Source organism: Suncus etruscus, chromosome 17, assembly GCF_024139225.1.
Source record: "Suncus etruscus isolate mSunEtr1 chromosome 17, mSunEtr1.pri.cur, whole genome shotgun sequence".
Taxonomy (NCBI): domain Eukaryota; kingdom Metazoa; phylum Chordata; class Mammalia; order Eulipotyphla; family Soricidae; genus Suncus; species Suncus etruscus.
Genome location: NC_064864.1, coordinates 30085305 through 30110184, shown reverse-complemented (window position 1 = coordinate 30110184; position 24880 = coordinate 30085305). Strand labels below are relative to the sequence as shown.

The 24880-nt window shown below is 52.6% G+C and overlaps 2 protein-coding genes across 2 annotated transcripts; one reads left to right on the top strand and one right to left on the bottom strand.

Annotated features, from left to right (window-relative positions):
• Positions 1–2645: 2645 nt before the first annotated feature.
• On the bottom strand, positions 2646–8355 carry SNCG (synuclein gamma). Its single transcript, XM_049790745.1, has 5 exons — positions 7976–8355; positions 7175–7216; positions 6490–6617; positions 3024–3095; positions 2646–2778 (listed from the first exon to the last, which is right to left on the bottom strand). Exons 1-5 carry the CDS (start codon positions 8316–8318, stop codon positions 2758–2760), a joined length of 606 nt encoding a protein of 201 aa, XP_049646702.1. The 5' UTR covers positions 8319–8355; the 3' UTR covers positions 2646–2757.
• A 627-nt stretch (positions 8356–8982) lies between these two features.
• On the top strand, positions 8983–24498 carry MMRN2 (multimerin 2). The gene is given in 8 exon segments (XM_049790770.1): positions 8983–9050; positions 9053–9173; positions 14836–14964; positions 15050–15156; positions 15243–15326; positions 17386–17544; positions 17691–19487; positions 23920–24498. Coding segments are annotated over 8 exon segments (2799 nt in total). The 5' UTR covers positions 8983–9022; the 3' UTR covers positions 24294–24498.
• Positions 24499–24880: the final 382 nt, after the last annotated feature.

Below are 24880 nucleotides of genomic sequence, written 5' to 3'. Positions count from 1 at the left end.
ATTAAAAGAGCACCTGCTCTTTGCTGAGCTTTGCCTGGCAGGGGCTGCTCCGAACCCTCACAAGCTTCTGGTGGCATTTTTACAACAACATGGTACAGGAGAGTTATAACAAGAAAGGAGTGACACCGATGAATGGGCAAGGGCGGGCATGTGAGGGCTCATCTCATCTCACCTTCCTTGGTGAAAGTCCTGACAATCACACACACACACACACACACACACACACACACACACACACACACACACACACAATAACCTTCGGGTACAGGGTGGTTCCCAGCTATGAGTGAATCTGCAGCTCACTTCTTCCTGCTGACCCAAGCAAAGAGGAAAAGCAGAGGGTATTCCTTGGGGTGCCCCTAGACAGGAAGGTTGGCTTTGGGAGGGCAAGTTTACATGCCTGGCCACGTGGAGAAGGGAGAGCCGTGCCGCACTGCCCAGCTACCTTCTCGGGCACAGCCATGGAGGTGCTGGATCAGGGCACTTGGAGAGGTGCAGAGACTCGGCATAGATCAACAGCACAGCTCTGTCCCAACCGCAATGTGGGGAAGCGGGTTTCTCAGCGGGGTTGTGTACCTCTCCAGCCTTTGGATCTTCCCCTCCTGGCCCTTCTGTACCTACATAAGTGTTTTCCCTATGGAAAGGCTTGATTTTGTAGCTGTACCTGGTGGCGCACTCCTGGGGCTCAGGGGACTAACACACAGGGTTCTGGAGATCCAGCCAGGGTTGACAGTTGCAAGGGAAGTACCTCCCCCCCCCTCGGTTTGGGGGCCATACCTGGTGATGCGCAGGGGTTACTTCTGGCTATGCGCTAAGAAATCGCTCCTGGCTTGGGGGACCATTTGGGACGCTGGGGGAATCAAATCTCGGTCTGTCCTACCACTGCTCCAGTCCTGATTTTTTTTCTGGTTCTTACTATATTTCTAGCCCCCCAAATCATCCACCCCTGATACCTTTCTAAGGCTACTTCAGCTCATGTTCTGCCTCTAAGATGGAGAGGGAAGGTTTCAAAGGAAGGCCTGAGGGTCAGTTCCTTGGAAGCCTCAGAAAGCTGTTAGTCTCTTGAGGGGGACACATACAGACAAATACACAGATACACTGTGGAGATTGAGTGGGGAGAGGGAGAGAGGAAGAAAAGACAGAGGGAGAGAAAGCCGCCACTTAGTGAAGACATCAGTCATGGGTAACTGGAAGGGCGAGGTACTAAAATCAGTCAGAGGAGGGGATGCCAAGGGCAGATTAACCAAGTGGCTGCCACACCCTGCCCAGCCTTGTGCATTGAGCCTAAAGATGTGCAGAGAACAAAGGCCCTGCATGGAACCCTCTTATTACCGCCTCTGCCTCTTCAACTTCTGGGAATCCCCTGGAGAGCCCATCCTCTCTGCACCAGGCTTGCCAGCCCTCCTGAAACCTCACAACAGAGCTACTCTAGCTGCTAATGCTTTGGGGCATCTGGTCCAGTGGGAGAGGAGCAGGACAGGATGGTGGCAGCCCTGTCTCCCTTGAGGATGTTAGACCTGAGAAAGTAACCTGTATCTCATCTGTGTCTGAGTCAGCTCAGACTGACCTGGCAGTCACAACTCTTGGGTTTAAAGACCCCCAGAGAGGGAGCATGGAGGTAGAGCATTTGCCTTGCATGTAGAAGGACGGTGGTTCAAATCCCAGCATCCCATATGGTCCCCCGAGCCTGCCAGGAGCGATTTCTGAGCATAGAGTCAGGAGTAACCCCTGAGCGCTGCTGGGTGTGACCCAAAAACCAAAAAAAAAAAAAAAAAAAGACCACCAAGAACAAGTCCCTTTTCTTTGGGCCTCATTGGCCCTCTCCTTGATGGGGTGATGGTGGTGGAGGACAGTAACAGAATCTCCCCTAAAATAGCTTTTTGAGGACTGAATGGGCTGAAGGAGACTCATACTGCTCTTCAGAGGAACGGAAGAAAAAGAAGAGGGCCTTGCCCTTGAAGCCTGGACTGGCAGCTGGGAAAGCCATCACAGAGCCGAGTTGCCAGCTGGTGACTCAGGAGTCAGAACTGCTGGGCTTCTGCTATTCCTGAACTTTCTAGCTCAGTGCCCTTGCATAGGTTCTTCATTCTTCTAAAAATGGACCCTCATAACTGCTCTTCTGAGGCTTGATTGAGGAAAGGTCCTGGCGGGGTTCAAAGCTTTGAGGACCATCTAACCATGTTTGGTTTTGCCATTTTTCTCTCCAGATGGTAGTCTCCTAACCAGTATCTTGTGTTTTTTTTAAGAGCCTTGAAAATACTTCTATGGCCAGATGGGAAAGACTATGTCTTCCATGCTGGGTGCATGCTTGGTGGGTGCAGGATGGGAACCTCAGAATTGCTCAGGGTGTCTCTTAGGGTATCAAGCCCCACACCAGCTTCCTCTATTTATTGCCAGACTCGTCCGGTTCCCAGGGCTGGTGGAGTAGGATTCTCTACGATGAAGCAACACAAAGAAGCAGCACCAGTATAAATGGTTTGGAGTTTGGACTTGAATTTTATTTGGAATTACTTCTAAAAAATTATACCAGCAAGTATGGAATGAGGAAAAGTGAAGGGGAAAGGAAGAGTTAAAGGAGGCCCATGGAGAGGTCCATGGTTTTGTATGTGTGGATGTGGATGTGGGTGGGTGGGTGGGTGGATAGGTGGAGGGCAGCAGGAGCTCAGGAACCTTAGGAATAAGTCAGTCACACTCCAGGACTCAGGAGAGGATGAGATTTAGGGCAGAGGTTGTTCCTTCTCAGAGGACTGGCGTCTTCTATTCATCTCCACTCTTGGCCTGGTAGAGAGAGTGACTGTCATACCCAGCTCCAGGCCCTCAGTGGTCACCCATAATGGGATTAGAACTAGGATTGTCTGTGGGGTGACTTGTGAAGAAACTGCTCAGGCACAGGAGTCTGCAGCAGTTTAGAGACTCCCCTGAGGGAAACAGTGAGTTTGGGAGGGAGGAGTTGGCCTGAAAGCCCCCTCTCTGTAGGGAAATTAGTCTGGGACCTCTAGAGACCCTAGGATTTCAGCTCCTACCTCCTCAGCCACTTCCTCTTCCACGTCGACTTTCTTTTCCTCCTGAGGGCTGACAGCAGGCTCCAGGTCCTCCTGAGGGAAAGCAAAAGGGGGAAGTGGATTAAGGTAGCCAGTGCTATGGTCCTTATCTATCCTGGCCTCAAAGATAAGTGAAACCCCTTATGACCTCTCTATAGTGAGTGGTCCAATGTCAGGAAGAGACATGAGCCCAGACTGACCTCTGCTTCTCAGAGCACACAATAAGAATGCCATGGCCTGGGGCCGGACGGTGGTGCAAGGCATCTGCCTTGCAAGCGCTAGCTAGAACGGACCACGGTTCCATCCCCCGGCGTCCCATATGGTCTCCCCAAGCCAGGAGCAATTTCTGAGTGCATAGCAGGGAGTAAGCCCTGAGCGTCAACAGGTGTGGCCCAAAAACAAAAAAACTAAAAACAAAACAAAACTACAAAACAAAACAAAAAAAAAAGAATGCCATGGTCTGATGACACCAAGGCCTTTTGGAGGTACCAAACTGATCTGGAGCTCAGTTATTTGGGAAGTGCCTGGGTTTGGCCTCCTTTATGATTGAAGCCTGAGTTGAGAAGGAGTGGAGGCTGGGAATGAGCTGAGAAGCCTGAAACTCTAAACCTGATTTTTAACCTCAGTGCCTCTGAGCCATGGGATCAAGGGCTGGGGAAGTGACTCAGTGATAGTGCATTTGCCAGGCTTTTTTTTTTTTTTTTTGGTTTTTGGGTCACACCCGGCAGCGCTCAGGGGTTCCTCCTCCTGGCTCTACGCTCAGAAATAGCTCCTGGCAGACTCAGGGGACCATATGGGATGCCGGGATTCGACCTTCTGCATGCAAGGCAAACGTCTTACCCCCATGCTATCTCTCCGCCCCCCCCCTTTTTTTTTTTTTGCATTTGCCAGGCATTTGATCTCCAGTGCCCCACACAAGCATACAAACAAAAACCATGTAGTCATGCAATTATCCTGCTCATCTTCAAAATAGCCTTAGTAGGAAAGGGTCCCTCAGAGGAAGAGCTTGGCTGCACTGTTCCCAGGATTCTGAGACTGGTGATGCCCTAGTCACTTCAGGCACCTCATGCAGCTCCAATTTGCAAATCAGAGCATGAAACTTGTCCAGACTCTGCCCTCACTCAGTCTTAGTGCCTCCTAGTTGGCTCAGGTCTGATGGGGCCCTGCAGGGCTGGCACCAACCTCTCCCATTCCCTATTGCCTGCCCTCCCTGCCGAGCTTAACCTGAGGGGATCCTCCCTTTGGGGAGCTGTGGGGCAGGGCTGAACAGCCCTTCCCATTCAGCCCATACTCAGCACATATTCAGGAGAGTCCTGCCACCCGCAGAGCCATCCTGCACCATGGTATCCTAGGAGGTCACTGAACCTCATTAGCAGACATTCCAGCAGTCAGTGGTCAACTACTTAATGCTGTTTCCCAGTGGTAGGCACATGCGGTGGCTCACTGAGCAGCTTGAGCAGTGAGCACTGAGTATGAGTTATGACTGACTTTTGGGTGTCTCTAGGAAATGCTTGACCATATAGGGTGACCATAGAGTCAGCCTGTGGTGATTCTAAGGACATAGCAACCGAAGTCAAAGCAGAGAAGTGGGGCCCGGAGAGATAGCACAGCGGCGTTTGCCTTGCAAGCAGTCGATCCAGGACCAAAGGTGGTTGGTTCGAATCCCGGTGTCCCATATGGTCCCCCGTGCCTGCCAGGAGCTATTTCTGAGCAGACAGCCAGGAGTAACACCTGAGCACCGCCGGGTGTGGCCCTCCCCCCCCCCCCAAAAAAAAAGCAGAGAAGTGAAAATAGCTAAGCCCCAGCCCAGAGCTTATAGAAGAGTAGGAGAGGACCGGAGAGATAGCACAGTGGTGTTTGCCTTGCAAGCAGCCGATCCAGGACCAAAGGTGGTTGGTTCGAATCCCGGTGTCCCATATGGTCCCCTGTGCCTGCCAGGAGCTATTTCTGAGCAGATAGCCAGGAGTAACCCCTGAGCACTGCCGGGTCCAAGCAGCCGATCCAGGACCAAAGGTGGTTGGTTCGAATCCCGGTGTCCCATATGGTCCCCTGTACCTGCCAGGAGCTATTTCTGAGCAGATAGCCAGGAGTAACCCCTGAGCACTGCCGGGTCAAAAACCAAAAACCAAAAAAAAAAAAAAAAAAGAAGAGTAGGAGAGGGACAGGCCTGGCATCTCCTGCTTAGGGCCACTGATCCTTGGGCATTATAGTCTCCTCAATTTGTGGGGCTGGCCATGAGCCATGACAACAGTTTTGTGGGGCCATAGTCCTGCATCACCCATGAGCAGATCACTGCTACTTTCCAGAAGAGGAAAATCCAAGAGGCAGCAAGTTCCCCCAGCTCACTAAGATCAGAGCTGGAAAGTAGGAGAGGCAACAACCATTTAGCCTTCCATCCTAGCATCCAGTGCCATACATTGGAGGTTTGCCCCCAGACCCAGGGACAGGTGAGTCTTCTTCACTTCTACGCATCTACCCTAGAGTAGGAACACTCAGTATGGGGTGCAGGGCTCCTTACTTTCTGCCAGTCATGGTGCAGTTCTTGGGAAGCCAGGCCAGCTCATGAGGATGACCACGAGACCTCGCACCCTACCCTACTTAGCTTCACTGTGCTTTGTTTCTAAACCAAATCTCATGGGATTTTTGTGCCAATTAAATGACTAAGGGCTGGGAAGATAGTTCCAAGGACTGAGCACATGTGGGAGGCCTGAGTACTATCCCTGTAGTACATAAACCCCTGGGAATGAGCCCCACTACAGAAGTGAGGCTCTCTCTCTCTCTCCCTCCCTCCCTCTCCCTCCCTCTCCCTTCCTCCCCCTCCCTCCCTTTCCCTCCCTCCCCCTCCTCTCTCTCCCTCTCTCTTCCTTTCTCCCTCCTTCCCTCCTTCTTCCTCCCTCTTCCTCCCTCTTCCTCCCTTCCTCCCTCTTCCTCCCTCTTCCTCCCTCTTCCTCCCTCTTCCTCCCTCTTCCTCTCTCTCTCTCTCTCTCTCTCTCTCTCTCTCTCTCTCTCTCTCTCACACACACACACACACACACACACACACACACACACACACACAAAGGTGGGGCAGAGGGTGTGGTCAGCCCCTACACTGTTTTTCTGTCACCAGGGGGCGCTGTTTTCCTGCTTCTCCTGAGCAGCTAGGAAGCCCACCAGGGCCCTGGAGAAAGGCCTGATACTTGGCAGCTCTGATGTGCGCTGTGGGGAAGGCCGCCCACCACTACAGAGCCTGGGGACCTTGCTTTCGCTTATAAATGTGGCATCTTCTAAATGCTGAGTATCAACAGGAAGGTGTGGTTTCCAGCCTCGCCTTCTACTTAGGCTTTCTACTGCACCCCCGCCCAGGAGTGGTCCAAGGATGCTAGAAGCACCAAGCACAGTCCACAGGCCAGAAGTCAGTGGGGGGTGTAAGTTGGGCCTGAGAGCTAAGCTGGGCACTGGGTCTTACCTTCTGCACCACTCCAGCGCTGACCACGATGTTCTCTGCCTCCTCCACTGTCTTATTGGCCACGGTGTTGACGCTGGTGACCACAGCCTCACTCACAGCATTAGCTTGCTCCTTGGTCTTCTCAGCCACTGTGGGAGGATTCTCGTTGCACTTGGCCCTGCCAAAGCTGTGCTCAAGCCCCGTCAAGTGGCTCTGCTCAATTCAGGCCATGGTATCTCCTTTTCCAGGGCACCCAAAATCAAAATGGAAGATTGGGATCACTCCCTCTCTGGATCCCAGGGATCTCTGAGTGGATGGGGGTCACCCTGGGTTCATCTCTGAATGGGGGGATATCTGGACTTAAGGGTAAGTCAGAATCACAGGCTGTAAAGTAAGGAGGAGATGATGGAGAACCCTGGGTTTGGGCCTTCAATAAAAACCACGCTGGGAAATGGAGTGGTAAGGTGTCTCTGCCTTGCTGTGCTAGCCTAGGATGAACAATGGTTCGATTCCCTGGCATCCCATATGGTCCCCAAGCCAGGAGCAATTTCTGAGCGCATAGCTAGGATATAAACCCGTGAGTGTCGCGGTGTGGCCCAAAAACAAAAAATAAATAAATAAATAATAAAAAAAACCACGACACACAAGGCCCTGGAGAACCCAGACCTGTGGAGCCCCCCACCACCTCGACCCTGGGCCCCCTCACCTGAGGTCACACTCTGCACAACACCTTCCTTGGTCTTGGTTCCTAGGGAGCAAAAGGTGGGATCAGCCCAGGCCCATTTCTAGTGATTGCAGGACGGGGGGCCAGGGCAGACATGACACAACAGCTGGGCGAGCCATGGCAGGAAATGAGAATGGAGTCTGGGGTCCGTCCGGCAGTCCTTTCAAAGGCCACTTCCTGCTGTCTGGAGGGGTGGCTGGGAAGTCAACTGGACAGGAAGGGGGCGGGTAGGTGTGGATGAGAGAGAAAGGCCTGAGTCCCCGGAAACAAAAGCAGGACTGGAACCAGAACAACTGAGTCAGCAGGTGAACCTACCACCACACTCCAGGACATCTGAGGGAGAAGCGACTAGACAGGCATTGAATCTCCAACCCGTTCCCCAGCCCCCCAGCAGAATGGAGGCTGGACTGCTACAGAGTTCATTCTTGGGGCCTCAGCTTCTATCTTCTCCCACCAAGAAATAATGCAGGGTAGAAGGTGCTGGGGTGCATTTGTACATGTTGGTATCCAAACAGGTGTGTATGAGGGCTAATTAAGCCCCTATCGTCCCACCCAGGACCGCTGGAGCCCTTGAGGATGCTGAAATAGATTCGGATGCATGCACGGGGAGAGGTTTTGTGGGGGAAAGGTCGGAGACCCTCATCTCCTTAACACCAGACCTTCATGCTCTCCCATTCCCTGCTCAAATGCTGCCATGGAACTATCCAGGGACAGTCAGGCCCAAAGCAAGTGCCCCCCATGGCTCTGCCACCACCTGTCCAGCCCTGCCACACCCTGACTCACCCACATACATGACACCTTCCTTGGTCTTCTCGGCCGCTTCAGTTACCCCTTGCTTGGTCTTCTCCACGGCACCCACCACTCCCTCCTTGGCGATGGAGAAGCCCTTCTTGAAGACATCCATGATGACAGGCAGGGGCAGGAGACTGAACCTCTCGACTCGCCTGTGAGCAGTGGCTGGAGCAGTCACAAGAGCTGCCGCAGCCGCTGTCTGGCCGCTGCCTCTTCTGACGCCAGTGAAATATTGATGATGCGGTGGCTGGCCCAGGGGAGGCCTGCTGGCTGCGTGGGGGCAGGGAGGCGAGGAGGGAAGATTGGGCGGGGCCCTCCCATCCCCACCTCTCATTCTCAGGGGACAGGGGCATGCATGGACCCTGACCCCCATAGGCTCAACCCTCCCCTCCAGCTCTCTGCACTGCCAGAAGGGTCCACTGGCGCTGATGCATCCTAATCCATCACTGTCCCTCGTCCAGGCCTGCCCTGCCACCTGCACAGGCGGTGCTCAGCTGTTGTGGGTGAGAACAAAGGGCTTCCCTCCAGTGAGAGAGATGCCTTTGCTGTCCACATCTGAGTAAGCCCCCCCAAGCTACACAGGTTGCTTAGGCACATGTATGATCAGCCCCCCATGGGCCAAGACTACCTGGCTGCTGGATGCCCCCAGATCAAGGTGCAGATAGGGTCAGCAGGGAGAACACCAAAAGGCCTTCTCTGAGCTCTACCTGACTCCCCCTTCTCTTGCTGAGCTTCCTCATCAACAGGGAACAGTTCCTCAAGGACATGTTTTGATGGAACCACCTTCCAATGCCCCCACCCCGGTGTCTCTGACCCAAGGCTCTCAGGCACAGGAACTGGACTGCAGTGCTGGCTGCCCCTGCAGAAGCCTGATAGGGGGTGAGGGGGCCGGACAAGACGCACCGGGTGGGCCGGCCCAGGCCACTTCCTCCCTTTGTTACCCTAGGCTTTCTTTTCCTTCTGGGACTTTGCTCGGCCACAACGTCACGGGCCTTCTCTGGAGTCACTCGATGAGGCCCAGCCTGCTCGATTGCCAAGATGATCCTGATGTTCTTGCTCAGTCTTGGAACCATGTAGGCTGGGGGCTGCTGGGAGCCTGGGCCCAGACTCTAGATACCAGCCTCTCTGAGCCACTCAGAGAGGTCTGGAGCACAGAGGCTGAGGACAACAGCAGGGACTCCTTCAGACGGTAAGGAAGGCCTGGGTGTGGGGGTGCTCACAGTGCAGGCTTGAGTCCCAGTTTATTCAGACCAGCTCTGGCCTCAGTGACCTGTCTGTGAAATGGGTTTACCTTACATATCCATGCAGGACAAACATGGGGCTGGTGGGGTGCTAGGAACCAAACTCTCCCTCTAGGGGTCATCTCTGCTAGTGGATTGAGTATCCAGGGCCAATATAAAGACTGCAGGGAGTTTCCTATCTGACTCATGGCTGAGAAGGAGCCCAGAGGTTAGAGAGAGAGGAGAGAGAGACAGAGACAGAGAAGAGAGAGACAGGAGGGAGAGGACAGAGAGATAGAGAAAGACAGAGGAGAGAGACAGAGACAGAAGAGAGTAGAGGGAGAGAGAGAGAGAAGGATGAGAGAGAGAGAGGAGAGAGAGGAGAAGAGAGAGATAGAGAGAGAGAGAGAGAGAGAGAGGAGAGAAGAGAGAGAGAGAGAGAGAGAGAGAGCCTTCTAGTCATTCAACACTCAGCATGGAGTAGTGTAGTGCTGAGATTCCGGAAGTTTCCAGCTGGTGAAACAGTAGCTTCTGGTTTTCAAAGAAGTTAGTTCTAAAGCCAAACCCAGCCTTTCCCAGAAGTAGAAGATAAACAGGCCTGGGACTGGATTTCCACAAGTGTGGGTGGACAGGCGTGGCTCTTCGGCCTATTCCTGAGGGCTGAGTTGTGAATGAGAGGGTGCTCCTCATCTCTGGGCTAGAAAAGGCGATGTGCCTCAGAGCATCCCTGAAAATGGCTGCTATGGGCCTGCAAGGGCCAGAGATCCTCAGATCTAACACCTTACTAGCAGGTGGATCCCTGTTAGAGTGTCAGCTGACAGTGAGCCAAAAAATCACCTCAGTTTAGCCTTGGTTACAGAGGGGAGAAGTTGTAGCTGCTGGCTAAGTTTACATAGCCTAAAGAGACCCCTAATCTGGGTGTGACTCCAGTGTTCATGAATGCTGTTCCCTGCCACACTCAGAAACAGCTGGAAACTGCCCATATGGCTGTCCACACACACACATACACACACACACACACACACACACACACACACACACACACACACAGAGTAATTCCACAGGGTCTCCTTCAGCTGCCAAATCCACTATCACAATGGCAGACAGGCTCTGACACTTGAAGATGAAATGTGGAATCTCCTTGGTTGACGAGCAGGTTGGTGGGGAACAATGAACTTGGGGGTCCACTAATAGTAGATGGACTTGAGGAGACCCTATTTGGGCCTGCCCTTTCTCCCAGTCTGCCCAAGGCTGTGAGGTTGAGATAACTCTTGGGGGAGATACTCAGCTTACCCAGACACTTAGCTCTTCTCTCCTGAGAGCCACTAGGCTGTGGTTCCAAAGGCTGCCACTTCCCTTGGCCCTTGAGAGCAGGGATCAGGGGCCTGCACTAGTGGGAAGGAGGGAGGAGATGTTTCTTGCCCCATTCTATTGGCTTTGGGGACAATGGTTTGTTCCCCCAGTCCCAAGGATGGAACCCAAAGACTACTGGGCACTACCTGTGGCCTCCTAGCTGTTATCAGGGTGTGCATAGCTGTATATGCATGAGGATGCTCATGAGGACACTCTGGCTGTGGAATACCCAGGGGTACTGGTCCGGCGGTCCCAGCCAGCTGTTCAGCTGGCTTTCCATTCTCCTAAAAGCTGCAGTCCATACCAAGTAAGCCCGGGCTGCTGAGAGGCCTGGAGGGGCTGGTGGGAAAGGAAGGAAGAGCTTCCAGGGCTGACTGTTTCCTGTGGAGAGGCGGAAATGCTGCTTGAGGGGAACAGGAGGGGCTCAGGCAGAGGCATCCCCCCACCCAACACTGTCAGCCTGGCCTAGGAGCCTTTCTCTCGACCTGCATTTGCTCCTAGAATCCGTTTGTGGAGCCTCACCAGGACAGGCCCCGGAACTCAGCCCCTGATCAGCCCCTTGGCAAAAAGGTGGAGCAGAAGATCTTTATGTCTGACACCTTGTCCTGTATGGGGAAGGGGGGCTGAGGGCTTCCTCCCTCCCTGGGACCTTGTGAGCAGGAAGCCATCTCTGGCCAGGGAGTGCTGCTGTTTAGGATGTGGCTCTTCAACCCTGGGTCTGCTGAGCCCTAGAAACCATCTCTTACACATGTTGCTGTGGTAGCCCCTCAGGTTGCTGCTTTTTTTGTTGTTGTTTGTTTGGTTTTGAGGGGGGGGGCACACCAGTCAGCACTCAGGGGTTACTCCTGGCTCTGTGCTCAGAAATCGCTCCTGGCAGGCACGGGGACCATATGGGATGCTGGGATTTGAATCACTGTTGGTCCTGGGTTGGCCGCTTGCAAGGCAAACACTCTACCACTATGCTATCTCTCCAACCCCAGGTTGTTGCTTTTAAAGAAAAGCACTTGTTGCTAAAGTGACAGCACAGTGGTAGAGAGTTTACCTTGCACGAGACCAACACAGGACAGACCCTGATTTGAATCTCAGCATCCCATATGGTCCCCCAAGCCTGCCAGGAGCAAATTCTGAGTGCAGAGCCAGAAGTAACCCTTGATCACCACTGGGTGTGATTCAAAAACCAAAAAAGGGAGGGGGGCGGAGAGATAGCAAGAAGGTGGGGCATCTGCCTTGCATGCAGAAGGATGGTGGTTCAAATTCCACATTCCATATGGTCCTCCAAGCCTGCCAGCAGCGATTTCTGCATGTAGAGCCAGGAGTAAACCCTGAGTGCTGCCGGGTGTGACCCAAAAACCAATAAAAGAAAAAGAAGAGGGCCCGGAGAGATAGCACAGCGGCGTTTGCCTTGCAAGCAGCCAATCCAGGACCAAAGGTGGTTGGTTCGAATCCCGGTGTCCCATATGGTCCCTCGTGCCTGCCAGGAGCTATTTCTGAGCAGACAGCCAGGAGTAACCCCTGGGCACCACTGGGTGTGGCCCAAAAACCAAAAAAAAAAAAAAAAAAAAAAAAAAAAGAAAAGAAAAGCATGTGTTTGTCATGTGGCTCAAAGAGATGTAAGGCCACCCTTTCACAGCAGCAAGTGAGGGGCAAGAGTTGAGAGACGCTGAATTGCAAATCTCGGGCCTCCACCCCTACTCCTGACCCACTGAAATCTTAGCCTGTGAAGGACAGAGTCCAGGGGACCACAGAACTGAGGTTGCCCCCAACCTGGCATATCCTGAACATCAATCTCAGTTTTCCTTGCCTTTCCTCCATCTCCCCACCAGCAAGTTTCACAGCTGTGGCTTTGGCAGAAGTCACAGCTATCACCAAAGTCTCCCATGCAAAAGGGAGAATGGAACCACCTGGCACATACCCAGGGAACCTCGATATTTTGGGCTTCTCAGGCTTCCCCTTCTGGCTCAGAGACAAACATCTCCTGGGAGTGCTCACATTCACAGCTGTATGTAGGGGTTCAGGAATAGGGATGCTAAGAGGCACCTCCTTCCCCAGGAAGATAGGCAGGCATTGCCTGGACAGGCAGCCTGGTTGGTTGAGGCAATTAAAAGCATCCCAGGGGGCCCGGAGAGATAGCACAGCGGCGTTTGCCTTGCAAGCAGCCGATCCAGGACCAAAAGGTGGTTGGTTCGAATCCCGGTGTCCCATATGGTCCCCGTGCCTGCCAGGAGCTATTTCTGAGCAGACAGCCAGGAGTAACCCCTGAGCACCGCCGGGTGTGGCCCAAAAACCAAAAAAAAAAAAAAAAAAAAAAAAAAAAAAGAAACCCAGGGGCAAAAGTTCCATCTTATCCATAATTCAGGACACTTCGGCTAATGGCCTTTCCCTGTTAAAGATTCTATCTGCCCCACAGGCCTTCCCTTAACTTTTCAAGGAGGGTGGGGTGTGAATCTCCTCTCCCTCTTCCAAGACTGTGGCCTGGCTCAAGGTCAACCTGGGTCCAGGGGAGAGAGCCCTGGCCTTCTAGCAACAATTTAGAAACTCTAATTGGGGCTACCTGACTTTCTCCTTGTGAGGAAAATCTAGAAGGAATATGTCAGAGGTTTAGGGCAGCCCCAACCAAGATGGAGGACCGACACACTCATTCTTAGACTGGCACCTGCCCCTCAGCACACCCCTGGGCAAAACTACCCCCAGCATGGGCCCCCAGGCAACAGGCAAAGAGGGGCAGGCCTGAGATCCAAAGCAGAGAGAACAATGGTAAACTTCAGTGAGCCAGGCTGGGGGTTCTTGCCCAGAGGGCCAGCAAGAAGCTGCCAAGTGCAGGAGGAAACCAAAGCAAAGGTCAGGAATGTTCCCAGGACTTTTGGGCCAGCAGCTCGTGCTGTGCCAAGGGGACGGGGCTGCTTAGGGAGGGGGACTGCTTAGTGTGGAGTGGAGAACAGTGGCTCTTGGAGCCTGAGGTTCTGGCAGGTCAGGAGAGAAAGTTCCGAAGCAGGAAGGGTGGCAGCCCCATTTGTGGTTCCGGGAGTTTGTCGTGGAAAGTCCCAGTCACTCCCTGGCATGCTGGGCCATACTTGGCGTGTTCGGAACCCAGGACTCCAGTCTCCTCTGTAATGGCTAAGAGCGTGTGTGAGGAACAAATTGACTTACAATGAATTTCTCAGTCCCAGCGCTATTGACATTTGGGACGGGGTTAATTCCTGGATGTGGGAGTGTCAGCTGTCCAGTACATTTTAGAACATTGAGCAGCATCTATTAACCACCCACTAAATGCCAGCAGCACCCCCTATTCTTCAGAGGCATGACAACAGATGTCTCTAGAACAGGGCAGGGGGTGGATCTGCACATACACTTCTTTTATTTTATTTTATTTTTTTTTTGGTTTTTGGGTCACACCCGGCATTGCTCAGGGGTTACTCCTGGCTGTCTGCTCAGAAATAGCTCCTGGCAGGCACGGGGGACCATATGGGACACCGGGATTCGAACCAACCACCTTTGGTCCTGGATCAGCCGTTTGCAAGGCAAATGCCGCTGTGCTATCTCTCCGGGCTCTGCACATACACTTCTATCGCCACTCATTGGCTTAGAGAAAGACAAAGACTAAGGGCTGGGCCTATGTCGTTGGTGGGGTCATGGCTTTTGTTCCTTGGGGTGTGCAGGCGGTCAGCTCACCCACAGTCTGGGCTCTGGAGCACACTTACACTCGGCTGTGGCCTCCGTGCTAGGGAAACAATCTTTGCTTTGTTCTGATTTTGAAAAGCCCACTCATCTGTTTTTCATTTATTTAGGGGCCAGCAGCAGCCCTGAGCACCATGGGATGTGGCCCCTAAACAAACAAGAGGAAAGGCTCTTCTAGCCCCTGACTGAGCTGTGAGCATCCTCCGCTCCTGACCTGCTCCAGCATGGGTAGATGACACAAGAAGGTGTCCTATCCCTGAACCCACCATGGAGAACACCAGTATGGCCTTTCCCACACACCCACTTTGCTGGCTGGATGACCACGCTGAGGAACAGCTAATGAGCAAATGCCCTGCACCCAGCTAGGCCTCTCTCTGATGCTTGGCAAGAGACAGGCTGCCCAGAACATGAAGTTGAGAGGCGGGGCCCCTCACTGAGAGCTGGAACGTGCACAGCAGCTTTTCCTCCACAGGCTAATGGAATTCAAAAATCACCACTAAGTGGGGCTGCGAGGCAGCTCAGAGCCTCACATTTGACCCCTGTATCCAGTGGAGTACATTATGGGAATGGCTCAACAACACTCTGGCTTTTTTTCCTTTCCAGTAACTGGTGTCCCTACCAGAAGTCCAGGCTGGTGACCTTTGTAGCTGCTTGCAAAACGGAGAAATTCTTCGTCCACTCACAGCAGCCATGTCCACAAGGGGAGCTGGACTGCCAGAAAGTCAAAGTCATGTGAGTGGGGTAAGGTGGGCCAGCCCTCAGCTGGGCCCTTGTTAGCTCCCTTGGAACGGACACTGAGATGCCTCTTTGCTCCTAGGTACCGTGTGGCACACAAACCAGTGTACAAGGTCCAGCAGAAGGTAATGACCTCCTTGGCATGGCGGTGCTGCCCAGGATTTACCGGTCCCGATTGCCAGCTCCACGGTAGGGCTCCTGACCTTGACCTCGGACCACACTGTTATGCAGCTCCTCTGACCTCTGAGGTCAATAGCTGCTGCTCCTCTCCGCAGATCCTGCTGCAATCTCTGAGCCTGTGAGTGCCGACGATGATGATATCGTGGAGCCTTGGGACAAACCTGTCAGCATGAAATTCGGTACAGTGGTGCATTCCCAGGAATGACAGGAGGGGACAGGTGCTGTAGGCCACTTCTGTCCTACAGCGCCAGTGGGATTTCAATTAATCCACTTCAGGGAGAATGGGTTGCACGGGTGGCAAAATATGAAATATGAAATAATGAAACCACACACAAGTATGTGGGGTTAACACATCTTCTGGCAGGAGTGTGACAAGTTTAATTTTTTTTTTTTTTTTGGCCACACCCGGCTTTGCTCAGAGGTTACTCCTGGCTGTCTGTTCAGAAATAGCTCCTGGCAGGCACGGGGGACCATATGGGACACCGGGATTTGAACCAACCACCTTTGGTCCTGGATCGGCTGCTTGCAAGGCAAACGCCGCTGTGCTATCTCTCCGGGCCCAAGTTTAATTTTTTTTTTTTTTTTTTTTTTGGTTTTTGGGCCACACCCGTTTGACGCTCAGGGGTTACTCCTGGCTATGTGCTCAGAAATCGCCCCTGGCTTGGGGGGACCATATGGGACGCCGGGGGATCGAACCGCGGTCCGTTCCTTGGCTAGCGCTTGTAAGGCAGACACCTTAGCTCTAGCGCCACCTTCCCGGCCCCCCAAGTTTAATTTTTTAAGCAGGGAGTCTTACAGGGGTAAAGCCAGTCATAGGTACAGAGAAGAATGTTTGCAATCACAAAGCAAAGTTTAACAATACTTAAGCTATGGGCGTGAGCTGTGAGAATTCTGAGTTACAAAGGAGAAGGTCACACTCAGAGCAGCTTTTAACATCTAACTTGAAATGCAAAATAAGGGGGGCCGGTGAGGTGGCACTAAAGGTAAGGTGTCTGCCTTGCAAGCGCTAGCCAAGGAATGACCTTGGTTCCACCCCCTTGCTTCCCATATGGTCCCCCCAAGCCAGGGGCAATTTCTGAGCACTTAGCCAGGAGTAACCCCTGAGCATCAAATGGGTGTGGCCCAAAAATGCAAAATAAGGGATTATTAAGAAGTAGAAAAAAAATCTAGGAACATGGTCCCCACCAAGGTGAGCTTTGTTTTAGAGGTCAAGGAAGAAGTCAGATCCCCTAAGGTGGAGTTCCCATTTTCTGAGAAGGGTCAATAGCCCAGAATCTGTATTCTGGCTATGTCCTTGATTACCAGACACTGAGGCTGCAAGGACATATTTGAAAAAGAGAAAAAATAAATGTCTTTGATTTTGGTGCTAAATATTACCCAGAAAAGGGGTTCTCTTAGTAATCTTTGGTGCTAGGATTTCTGAAAAAAAAATTTGATTGAGGCCATATTTTTGCCTGAGATTTTACAAAGGAGAGATAGCCAAATAATGACAGAAAATGTAATACCAAGCATGGATTTATCTCTTCGGGAATTCCTCAACTATCCACACAGGGGAAGAAGCATCCACAGCGGACCTTTTGAGGAACCCCCGGGGATTATTTCAGTTCTCCACACTAGGAAAATCCTGGGATACATCTGTTGTGCCTCCTGAGTTCCCCTTAAGTTTATGCATGTCTTGGCAGACAGGCAGGCAAGTGGAAAGAGCCTCGGTGACTGAAGGGCCTTGTGTTCTCACCCCCAGCTTCAGTGGTCCCGAGCAATCCTTGGCCCACAGTGAGACCAGGTTGACAGTACCTTCCACCACCTGCCTGCTGGCTAAGCAGATGCACCCCATTTTCTGGGAGGATAACTTCACCTAGCACCTTCCTTGGTCCCTCACAAGCCTCCAAGACAGGAAGTAGCTCTCTTCCTCTTCCTCTGGTGCCCTGAGCCTACTGAGGGGAACTACTGAGGGCATTGTGGGATTTAAAGCTGGGCCCATGGTCAGGAGTGTAATTCACTTGGTGTGAATTCATGGTGTGGTGAACTGTCTGCTGAGGAGGGAGGCCAAGAAGGGTATGTAGAGGTTGCCTGCTGTGGGCCTGGCATATTCAGCCTTCATTTATCATGAGATGCCCTTCTGGGCCGGGTTTCTAATCCATCTCAGAGGAAGAACTCTGCCCTCCTCAGCACCCCAACAGCTTCCCCACACCCCCTCAAGCCTAAGGTGAGCTGTACTCACCTGTCATGTATATGCAGTGCGCCAAGCTCCAGAGCTGAGCCTTGACCTGGAAGATATTCAGAATGACCATGACCAAGAGGAAGAAAGTTCTCCTACCTCCTGGGGGGCCCTAGAAGGCAACTTCACGGCCTTGGAGACAGAGAGCAATCAGACTGAGGCCAGCCAGATGGAGTTTGGTGAGTGACAGATCGGTGGTGGGGGTTAGGGACAGTCACAGACACCGGAGAGGGGAGACAGGAAGACCCAAACCCCAGAGCCCCTTCCTTCCGTTCTCCAGCCCCCATTTCCCTGGGAACAGAGTAAAAATATCCATCTATTGCAGGGGTTCCTGAGAGACCCCCGGAGCAGGCGCTGATGCAGCACATGGATTCCTTTCTCCAAGAGCACTTGAGCCCCCTGTGGAGGAACTTCAACCAAAGCTTGCACAGCCTTTCGCAGGCCATCAGGAACCTGTCTCTTGAGGTGGAGGCCAACCAGCAGGCCATCAGGCAGCTTCAGGAGAGCGCTGTGGCTAAGGCTGACGTGCAAGAGCTTGGGGTCAAGTTTGAGACCAAGCTTCAGGAGACTGCCCAGAAAATGAACCAGCTGCAGGAGGACGTGGAGGACCGCTTGCACGCCCAGTACCTTTCCGTGCAGATGTCCCTCTCGGAGACTCAGACCGAAGTGGATGTCAAGTTAAAGAAGGCCCTTAAGGCCCAGGAACAGCCCAATGGCAGTCTGTTACTGGCGGCAGCAGCAGCAGGAGCTAGGCCCGAACCCGAGAGCCTGCAAGCCAGGATGGGCCAGCTCCAAAGGAACCTGTCTGCGCTGCTGGTGGACACCACACAAAGGGAGCAGGAGCTGCAGGTCACTCTGGCTGACATGAAAGCCAGCCTGGCCCAGCACGGGGACGAGATCAAGGAGCTTTATTCAGAGTCGGATGAGACCTTCGATCAGCTCAGCAAGGTGGAGCAACTGGTGAACGAGCTGCAAGTGAACCACACGGCCCTGCGCGAGCTGCGCATCATCCTGATGGAGAAATCCCTCATCATGGAGGAGAACAAGGAGGAGCTGGAGCGGCAGATCTTGGAGCTCAACCTCACCCTGCAACAAGTGCAAGGCGGCCATTCGGACCTCATCAAATACGTGAAGGACTGCAATTGCCAGAAGCTCTCCTTCGACATGGACGTCCTCCGAGAGGACCAGAAGGACACCACGAGGCTCTTGGAGGACACCCAGGTCAGCCTGGGTGAGCGGCGGCATGAGCAGGAGGGTTCGTCCTTGCAGGCTCTGAGCAGCACCGTGGACACCCTGTCCCGGGCCATCGCCTTGCAGCAGGAGGACAGCGAGCGAGCTCAGGAGGACGCAGCCCGGCTCCGGACCGGGCTGCAGGCCCTGGGCCGCGAGGTGAAGGCGCTGCAGACAGCCGAGGAGCAAATCCGCAAGCAGATCAGCGTGCTGCATAGCTCCTTCACAGCCCTGCTGGCGGATGCTCTGCGCCATGAGGCCGTGCTGGCTGCGCTTTTCGGGGAAGAGGTGATGGAGGAGATGTCGGAGGAGGTGCCCGGCCCGTTGCCCCTGCGCTACGATCAGATCCGTGTGGCTCTGCAAGAAGCAGCCACTGGGCTGCAAGAGCAGGCCATTGGCTGGGACGCACTGGCCGCCCGGGTGGCAGCCCTGGAGCAGGCTGCAAGAGACAGGCCCGGCAGCAAGCAGTCCCTGCTATCCGCAGAACTCCAGGAGCCCAGCCATGATGCGTCGCCAGGTGAGGAGGCCAGCGGGCCCTTGCTGGCAGAGCTGAGCCAGGAGATGCAGCGCTTGAGCACCGACATCAAGCGCGTGAGCCTCTGCTGCGAGGCCTCCGGTGTCGCTTCCATCAACAGTTCCTTCCAGGGACTCCGCCAAGCGCTCTCCACCACGCAGCACGGCCTAGAGCAATACCAGCTGCTGTTCCACAGCCTCTTCGGTAACTTCCAAGGGCTTCTGGAGGCCAATGTCAGCCTGGATTTGGAGAAGCTGCAGAGCATGTTGAATAAAAAAGGAAAGAGGCAAAAGAAAGGCTTGGAAGCTCCCAGGAGGAGGGACAAGAGACAAGTGGAGCCTTTGGTGGGTGTGCCTGGAACAGAGCTCTGGGAGGCAGGTGAGTTCTGGAGGAATCCAGAGAGTAGGGGTAAGGTACAAGGTTTGGCTTCCCAGAGACAAGTGGTGTGGTGGAGAACAGGGTAGTGTTTTTTGTTTCGGTTTTTGGGCCACAGCCAGTGGCACTCAGGGGTTACTCCTAGCTCTACATTCAGAAATTTTTTCTGGCAGGCTTGAGGGGGTCCATATGGGATGCCAAGGATTGAACCCAGATCCATCTAGGGTCGGCAGCGTGCAAGGCAAATGCCCTACTGCTGTGCTATCTCTCCAGCCCCAATGGTAGTCTTCAGTGAAGATTATTTAGGGAGTGGAGAGAGTACAGGGGTTAGTTAAGCACTTGCTTTACACATACCAGACCTGGGTTAAGCCATCTGTAGTATAGGGAGGTAGAAGTTTCAGGAACAGCTTGTTCTAGGGCCCAGGAGCAACAGCGCCACCTCCCCTCTTGTCTGCAGTCATGCATGTCTGGCTGCCACTAAGGAACAATTGGGAGCAATCCTGCTCTTTCTTCCATGTTCCACTCCACATTCCTCTATCACAGCTCTTCCCCACTTCACCCCCAAGAGTCTTTAACCAACTTTCCCTTGTCTAGACTGTGGTGTTTGGGTGTGTGTGTGTGTGTGTGTGTGTGTGTGTGTTGTAGGGCTGGTGTTCTCTCTGGGAAGTGAATGTAGAGCCCAAGAGTTGCTTTCTGAAAGTACATTTAATCCGTCTTCAGGCTCTGAGTCAGCTCCCTGCAGTGTGAAGCATTCAGCATTCCTCATTGCGTTATCATGAGACTGTCATACAGTAGAAGCACAGAGAAGTCTGGATCCCGACCCTGCTGTCTGCAGAGTACTGGGCCCTTTCCTTTCCCTGTGCACACTCTAGGATGGCTGGTCCCCATAGGGTCCTGGGGGACAGGTCAGGCAATGAGGGAAGCAACTAACCTTTCAAACCCTCCCTTTGAGGGGTTCCTGTAAAGAGATCTCCCAGACCCTATATCTCAACTGACTCTTGCGCCTTGCCAGAGCGGTTGGTTGTTCTAGGAGCCAGGGTCACCGCCTAACCCATAGGAGGCTATGCTCAAGGCCATCTCTTCTCTGGAATTGCCCTATCTTTCACCTCGGGGAAGTCCTAGACTTTGCTCTAGTGACCCTCGGTTATAGTCCTAGAACCAGTGTCTCCCTGACAGCCGACACAGAGCAGTGGTTGTGTCTCAGCATCACTCTCTAAATAGGAGAATCAGGACCTTTCAAACGGTGATGTGGAGACTAAGAAATAAAACTGCTCCAAGCGGGCTTTAAACAGAATCAATGTTTTATTTTTTACTTTCCCAGCATCTTCAGGGCTGGTGCTATGTCAGCCTCTACACTAACGATCACCTATTTTCTTCTTGTGAGTGGTGCTAAAACTGCCCACTTTCAGAATTTGCCTGATGGCTTAGGTACCTATTTATTGCTGCAGTATCTTATTTTTAAACAGTCTCCAGAGGGCTGGAGACATAATACATCACGTAGGGTGCTGCCCTTTCATAGGCTAATCTGTTTTATCTGTGACTCTGTCCCTGAGCCAGCCAGGAGTGATTCTTGAGTTTTGAGCCAGGAGTGATTCCTGAGCATAGAGCCAGGAGTAGAGAGCTCTGAGAGCTGAAGAAAAGAAAAGGGAAGGGAAGGGAAGGGAAGGGAAGGGAAGGGAAGGGAAGGGAAGGGAAGGGAAGGGAAGGGAAGGGAAGGGAAGGGAAGGGAAGGGAAGGAACGAAGGAGCAAAGGAAGAAAGAAGAGGGGGCCAGAGAGATAGCACAGAGGTAGGGCATTTGCCTTGCATGCAGCCAATCCAGGATGGGCAAGGGGGTTGAAGTTCAGTATCCCATATGATCCCCTGAGCCTACCCAGAGCGCAGAGCCAAGAGTAACCCCTGAGCACTGCCGGGTGTAACCCAAAACAAACCAAAAAGAAAAAAAAAGGAAGAGAGAAAGAAGAGATAAAAAGAAAGAAGAAAAGAAAACATTCCCTTAAGGGCCAGAGGTATAGGACTGGGGTTAAGGCCCTTAATTTGTGCTGTTGACCCTGGCACTGCCAAAAGTGACCTGAGCACAGAGCCAGGAGTAAGCCCTGAGCATGAGCCCCTCCCTAAATATCCCATAAAAATTTCCCTTAGCATTTAAATTTGTACCCGTCTGGGAAGCCCTTCAGTAGGCCTGTAAGTAAAACCACGACTCTTTTAACTTCTTTTTTTTTTTTTTTTTTTTTTTTGGTTTTTGGGTCACACCCGGCAGCGCTCAGGGGACTATATGGGATGCCGGGATTTGAACCAATGACCTTCTGTACGGAAGGCAAAACCTCCAGGCTATCTCTCCAGCCCCGACTCTCTTAACTTCTTTTTTTTTTTTTTTTTGGTTTTTGGGTCACACCCGGCAGTGCTCAGGGGTTACTCCTGGCTGTCTGCTCAGAAATAGCTCCTGGCAGGCACGGGAAACCATATGGGACACCGGGATTCGAACCAACCACCTTTGGTCTTGGATCGGCTGTTTGCAAGGCAAACGCCTCAGTGCTATCCCTCCGGGCCCGACTCTCTTAACTTCTAAGGAGCACACATTGGCCCTGGGGTTAGGGCAGAGCTCTGCTCTAAGCCAGCCTACGAGACCCAGCGGAGGGAACCACGCACAGCAGAGGGCGCTCTAGACAGGGCCTCGTTCAGCTGGAGAAGCTCGCCACCTCCTGGGAGTTGGGGGGACTGCAGAACCAGAGTCGAGGCTTCCATAAACAGGAAAGCTATTCTCTTAATTCCTAGAAAATCTTTCAGAACTAGGGCAAAGCAAACTTTGAGTCATGCACAAAACTACTGCCTAACTGTGATCCCAGGCTCTAATCTAGGATCCTAAGTCATTAATATAGTGCAAATTGCACTTCGCTTTGCATTCCATGAGAAACAGGAGCTTGGAGGAGACAAAGACAGGAGCTAGAGCAATAGTACAGCAGGTAGGGCGTTTGCCTTGCACTTGGCCTACCCGGGTTCAATCCCTGGTTTCCCATCTAGTCCCCCAACTATGCCAGAAATAACCCCTGAGTGCTGCTGATGTGGCCCAAAAACAAAAATCTGAGTGTTATGTTGGCCTCACTTCTTTTTTGGGGGGAGGGGGGTGTTTGGGTTTTGGGTCACACCCGGCAGCCCTCAGGGGTCACTCCTGGCTCTACGATCAGAAATTACTCCTGGCAGGCTCAGGGGACCATATGGGATGCCAGGATTTGAACCACCGTCCTTCTGCAAGCAAGGCAAAGATGCCCTACCTCCATGCTATCTCTCCGGCTTCATCCTCTTCTTATTCTAATCCACCCTCCCACCAACCAGATTGACTCTTTCCTCACTCTTCTGTTGGCTCTGTGCAAGTGTGGGTGCCCACTGCTGCTCTTTCTTGCCCTCCTAACGCTGATTAATTTATTTCCCCTTCCAGGGCAAACAACACTCAAAACCAGAGATCGCTCCCCAACTGCTCCCCACCTAGTCACACCCAGCATTGCTCAGATAGTTTACTTCTGGTTCTGTGCCCAGGGTGGTGGGGATCTGAACCAGCTCGACAATGTGCGAGGCAAGCGCTCTACCCACTGTACTATCTCTGGCCTATGTGGTCTCTTTCTTTGGTGCATCTCAAGATTTCACTAGGTGGCAGTAGAGTCAAAGTCAGAGTTCCAGTCCCAGCCTGCCACTCAGCAGCACTCAAGCAGCCTTTGAAGGGCCAGAGTGGTGGCGCTAGCAGTAAGGCGCTAGCCTAGGACGGACCACAGTTCGATTCCCCTGGATCCCATGTGGTCCCCCAAGCCAGGAGCGATTTCTGAGCGCATAGCCAAGAGTAACCCCTGAGCGTCACCAGATGTGGCCCAAAAAACCACAGAAGAAAAACAGGACTGGATCCAGCTTTGCATGCAGGGCTAAGGTCTGATCCCCCAGGCACCACCAGGAGCAGGAGATTCCCCAAGCCCCCAAGAACTGTCCTCCTTTCTAGGGTATAGGAAGGTGAAGAGATCAGACAAGAAAGTGCTTGACAAAACTGTATGTTGGTAAACAGCAGAGACACAGTTTTCATTCTCATAATTAATGAAATACTGAGGTTTGGCCAGGTCACACTCTGGGGATTATCTAGGTTACCTAGATATTTCTAGATATTAGAAACATAGGGGCCTGTTTTTAATGGTTAGCAGGTGAAGGAGGCCTCAGGCTTAAGATCTCATCTAAGGAGGTAGGGTGTTTGCCTTGCATGCAGGATGTTGGTTCAAATCCCAGCATCCCATATGGTTCCCCAAGCCTGCCAGGAGCGATTTCTGAGTGTTAGAGCCAGGAGTAACCCCTGAGTGCTGCCGGGTGTGACCCAAAAACAAAAAACAAAACAAAACAAAAAAAAGATCCTATCTAAGGGAGAGGGTACTGGTTACTGACCCCTTCCTCCTATGTTCCAGGTTCCTCTGTGGCCTTCTATGCCAGTTTTTCAAAAGGGACAACTGCTCTGCAGCCGGTGAAGTTCAACACTATGTATATCAACAGAGGCAGCAGCTACTTTCCTGAAAACGGTTATTTCAGAGCTCCTGAGCATGGGGTTTACCTGTTTGCAGTGAGCGTTGAATTTGGCCCAGGGCCAGGTACTGGACAGCTTGTACTTGGGGGTCACCATCACACCCCTCTTTATAGCACAGGGGAGAGTACGGTGATGACCTTTGCTATGGCTGAGCTACAGAAGGGTGAGAGAGTGTGGTTCGAGCTCACCGAGGGATCAATACTGAAGAAAAGCCCTTCTTGCACTGCCTTTGGGGGATTTCTGATGTTCAAGACTTGAGCACTGGGAGAGCTCTGATGGGCCATTGAGGACTTGTCTAAGTTGCGTGAACTGGTGCTCAAAGTGGGCTTAATCTGATGAACATCTAACTGGTCAAGCTCCTCCCTGGCCTCCTGCACAGACACCAGTGTGGGACTTTTCTCTAGATCACTGGATTGGACAGTTCTAGATACAAAAAGTTCTGAAGCACTTCTTCTGGGAACTTCACCTGGGAACGTCTGAGCCCTCGCCCCAGCCCTCAGAGGCAGCTGAAATTGGACTCAGCTCTTCAGTACAGCTGGTGTGATATGGATTGTGGGGTTTGCTCCTTCTGCAAGTGGGAACTTCCTTACAACATTGTAAACCTTTCTCCCACTTCCTCTTTTTCCTAGTCTTTGGTTAGGAAATAATTTTTCTCCAAGAAGGTATATATTTAGGAGCTGGACGTTTGCCTTGCATGTGCTTGTTTGTTTGTTTGTGTTTTTTTTTTTTGGGGGGGGGGAGCGTACCTGGCGGCACTCAAGAGTTACTCCTGGCTTTGTGCTCAGAAATCACTTGGGGGACCATATGAGATGCCAAAGATTGAACTCGGGTCCACCCAAAGTTGT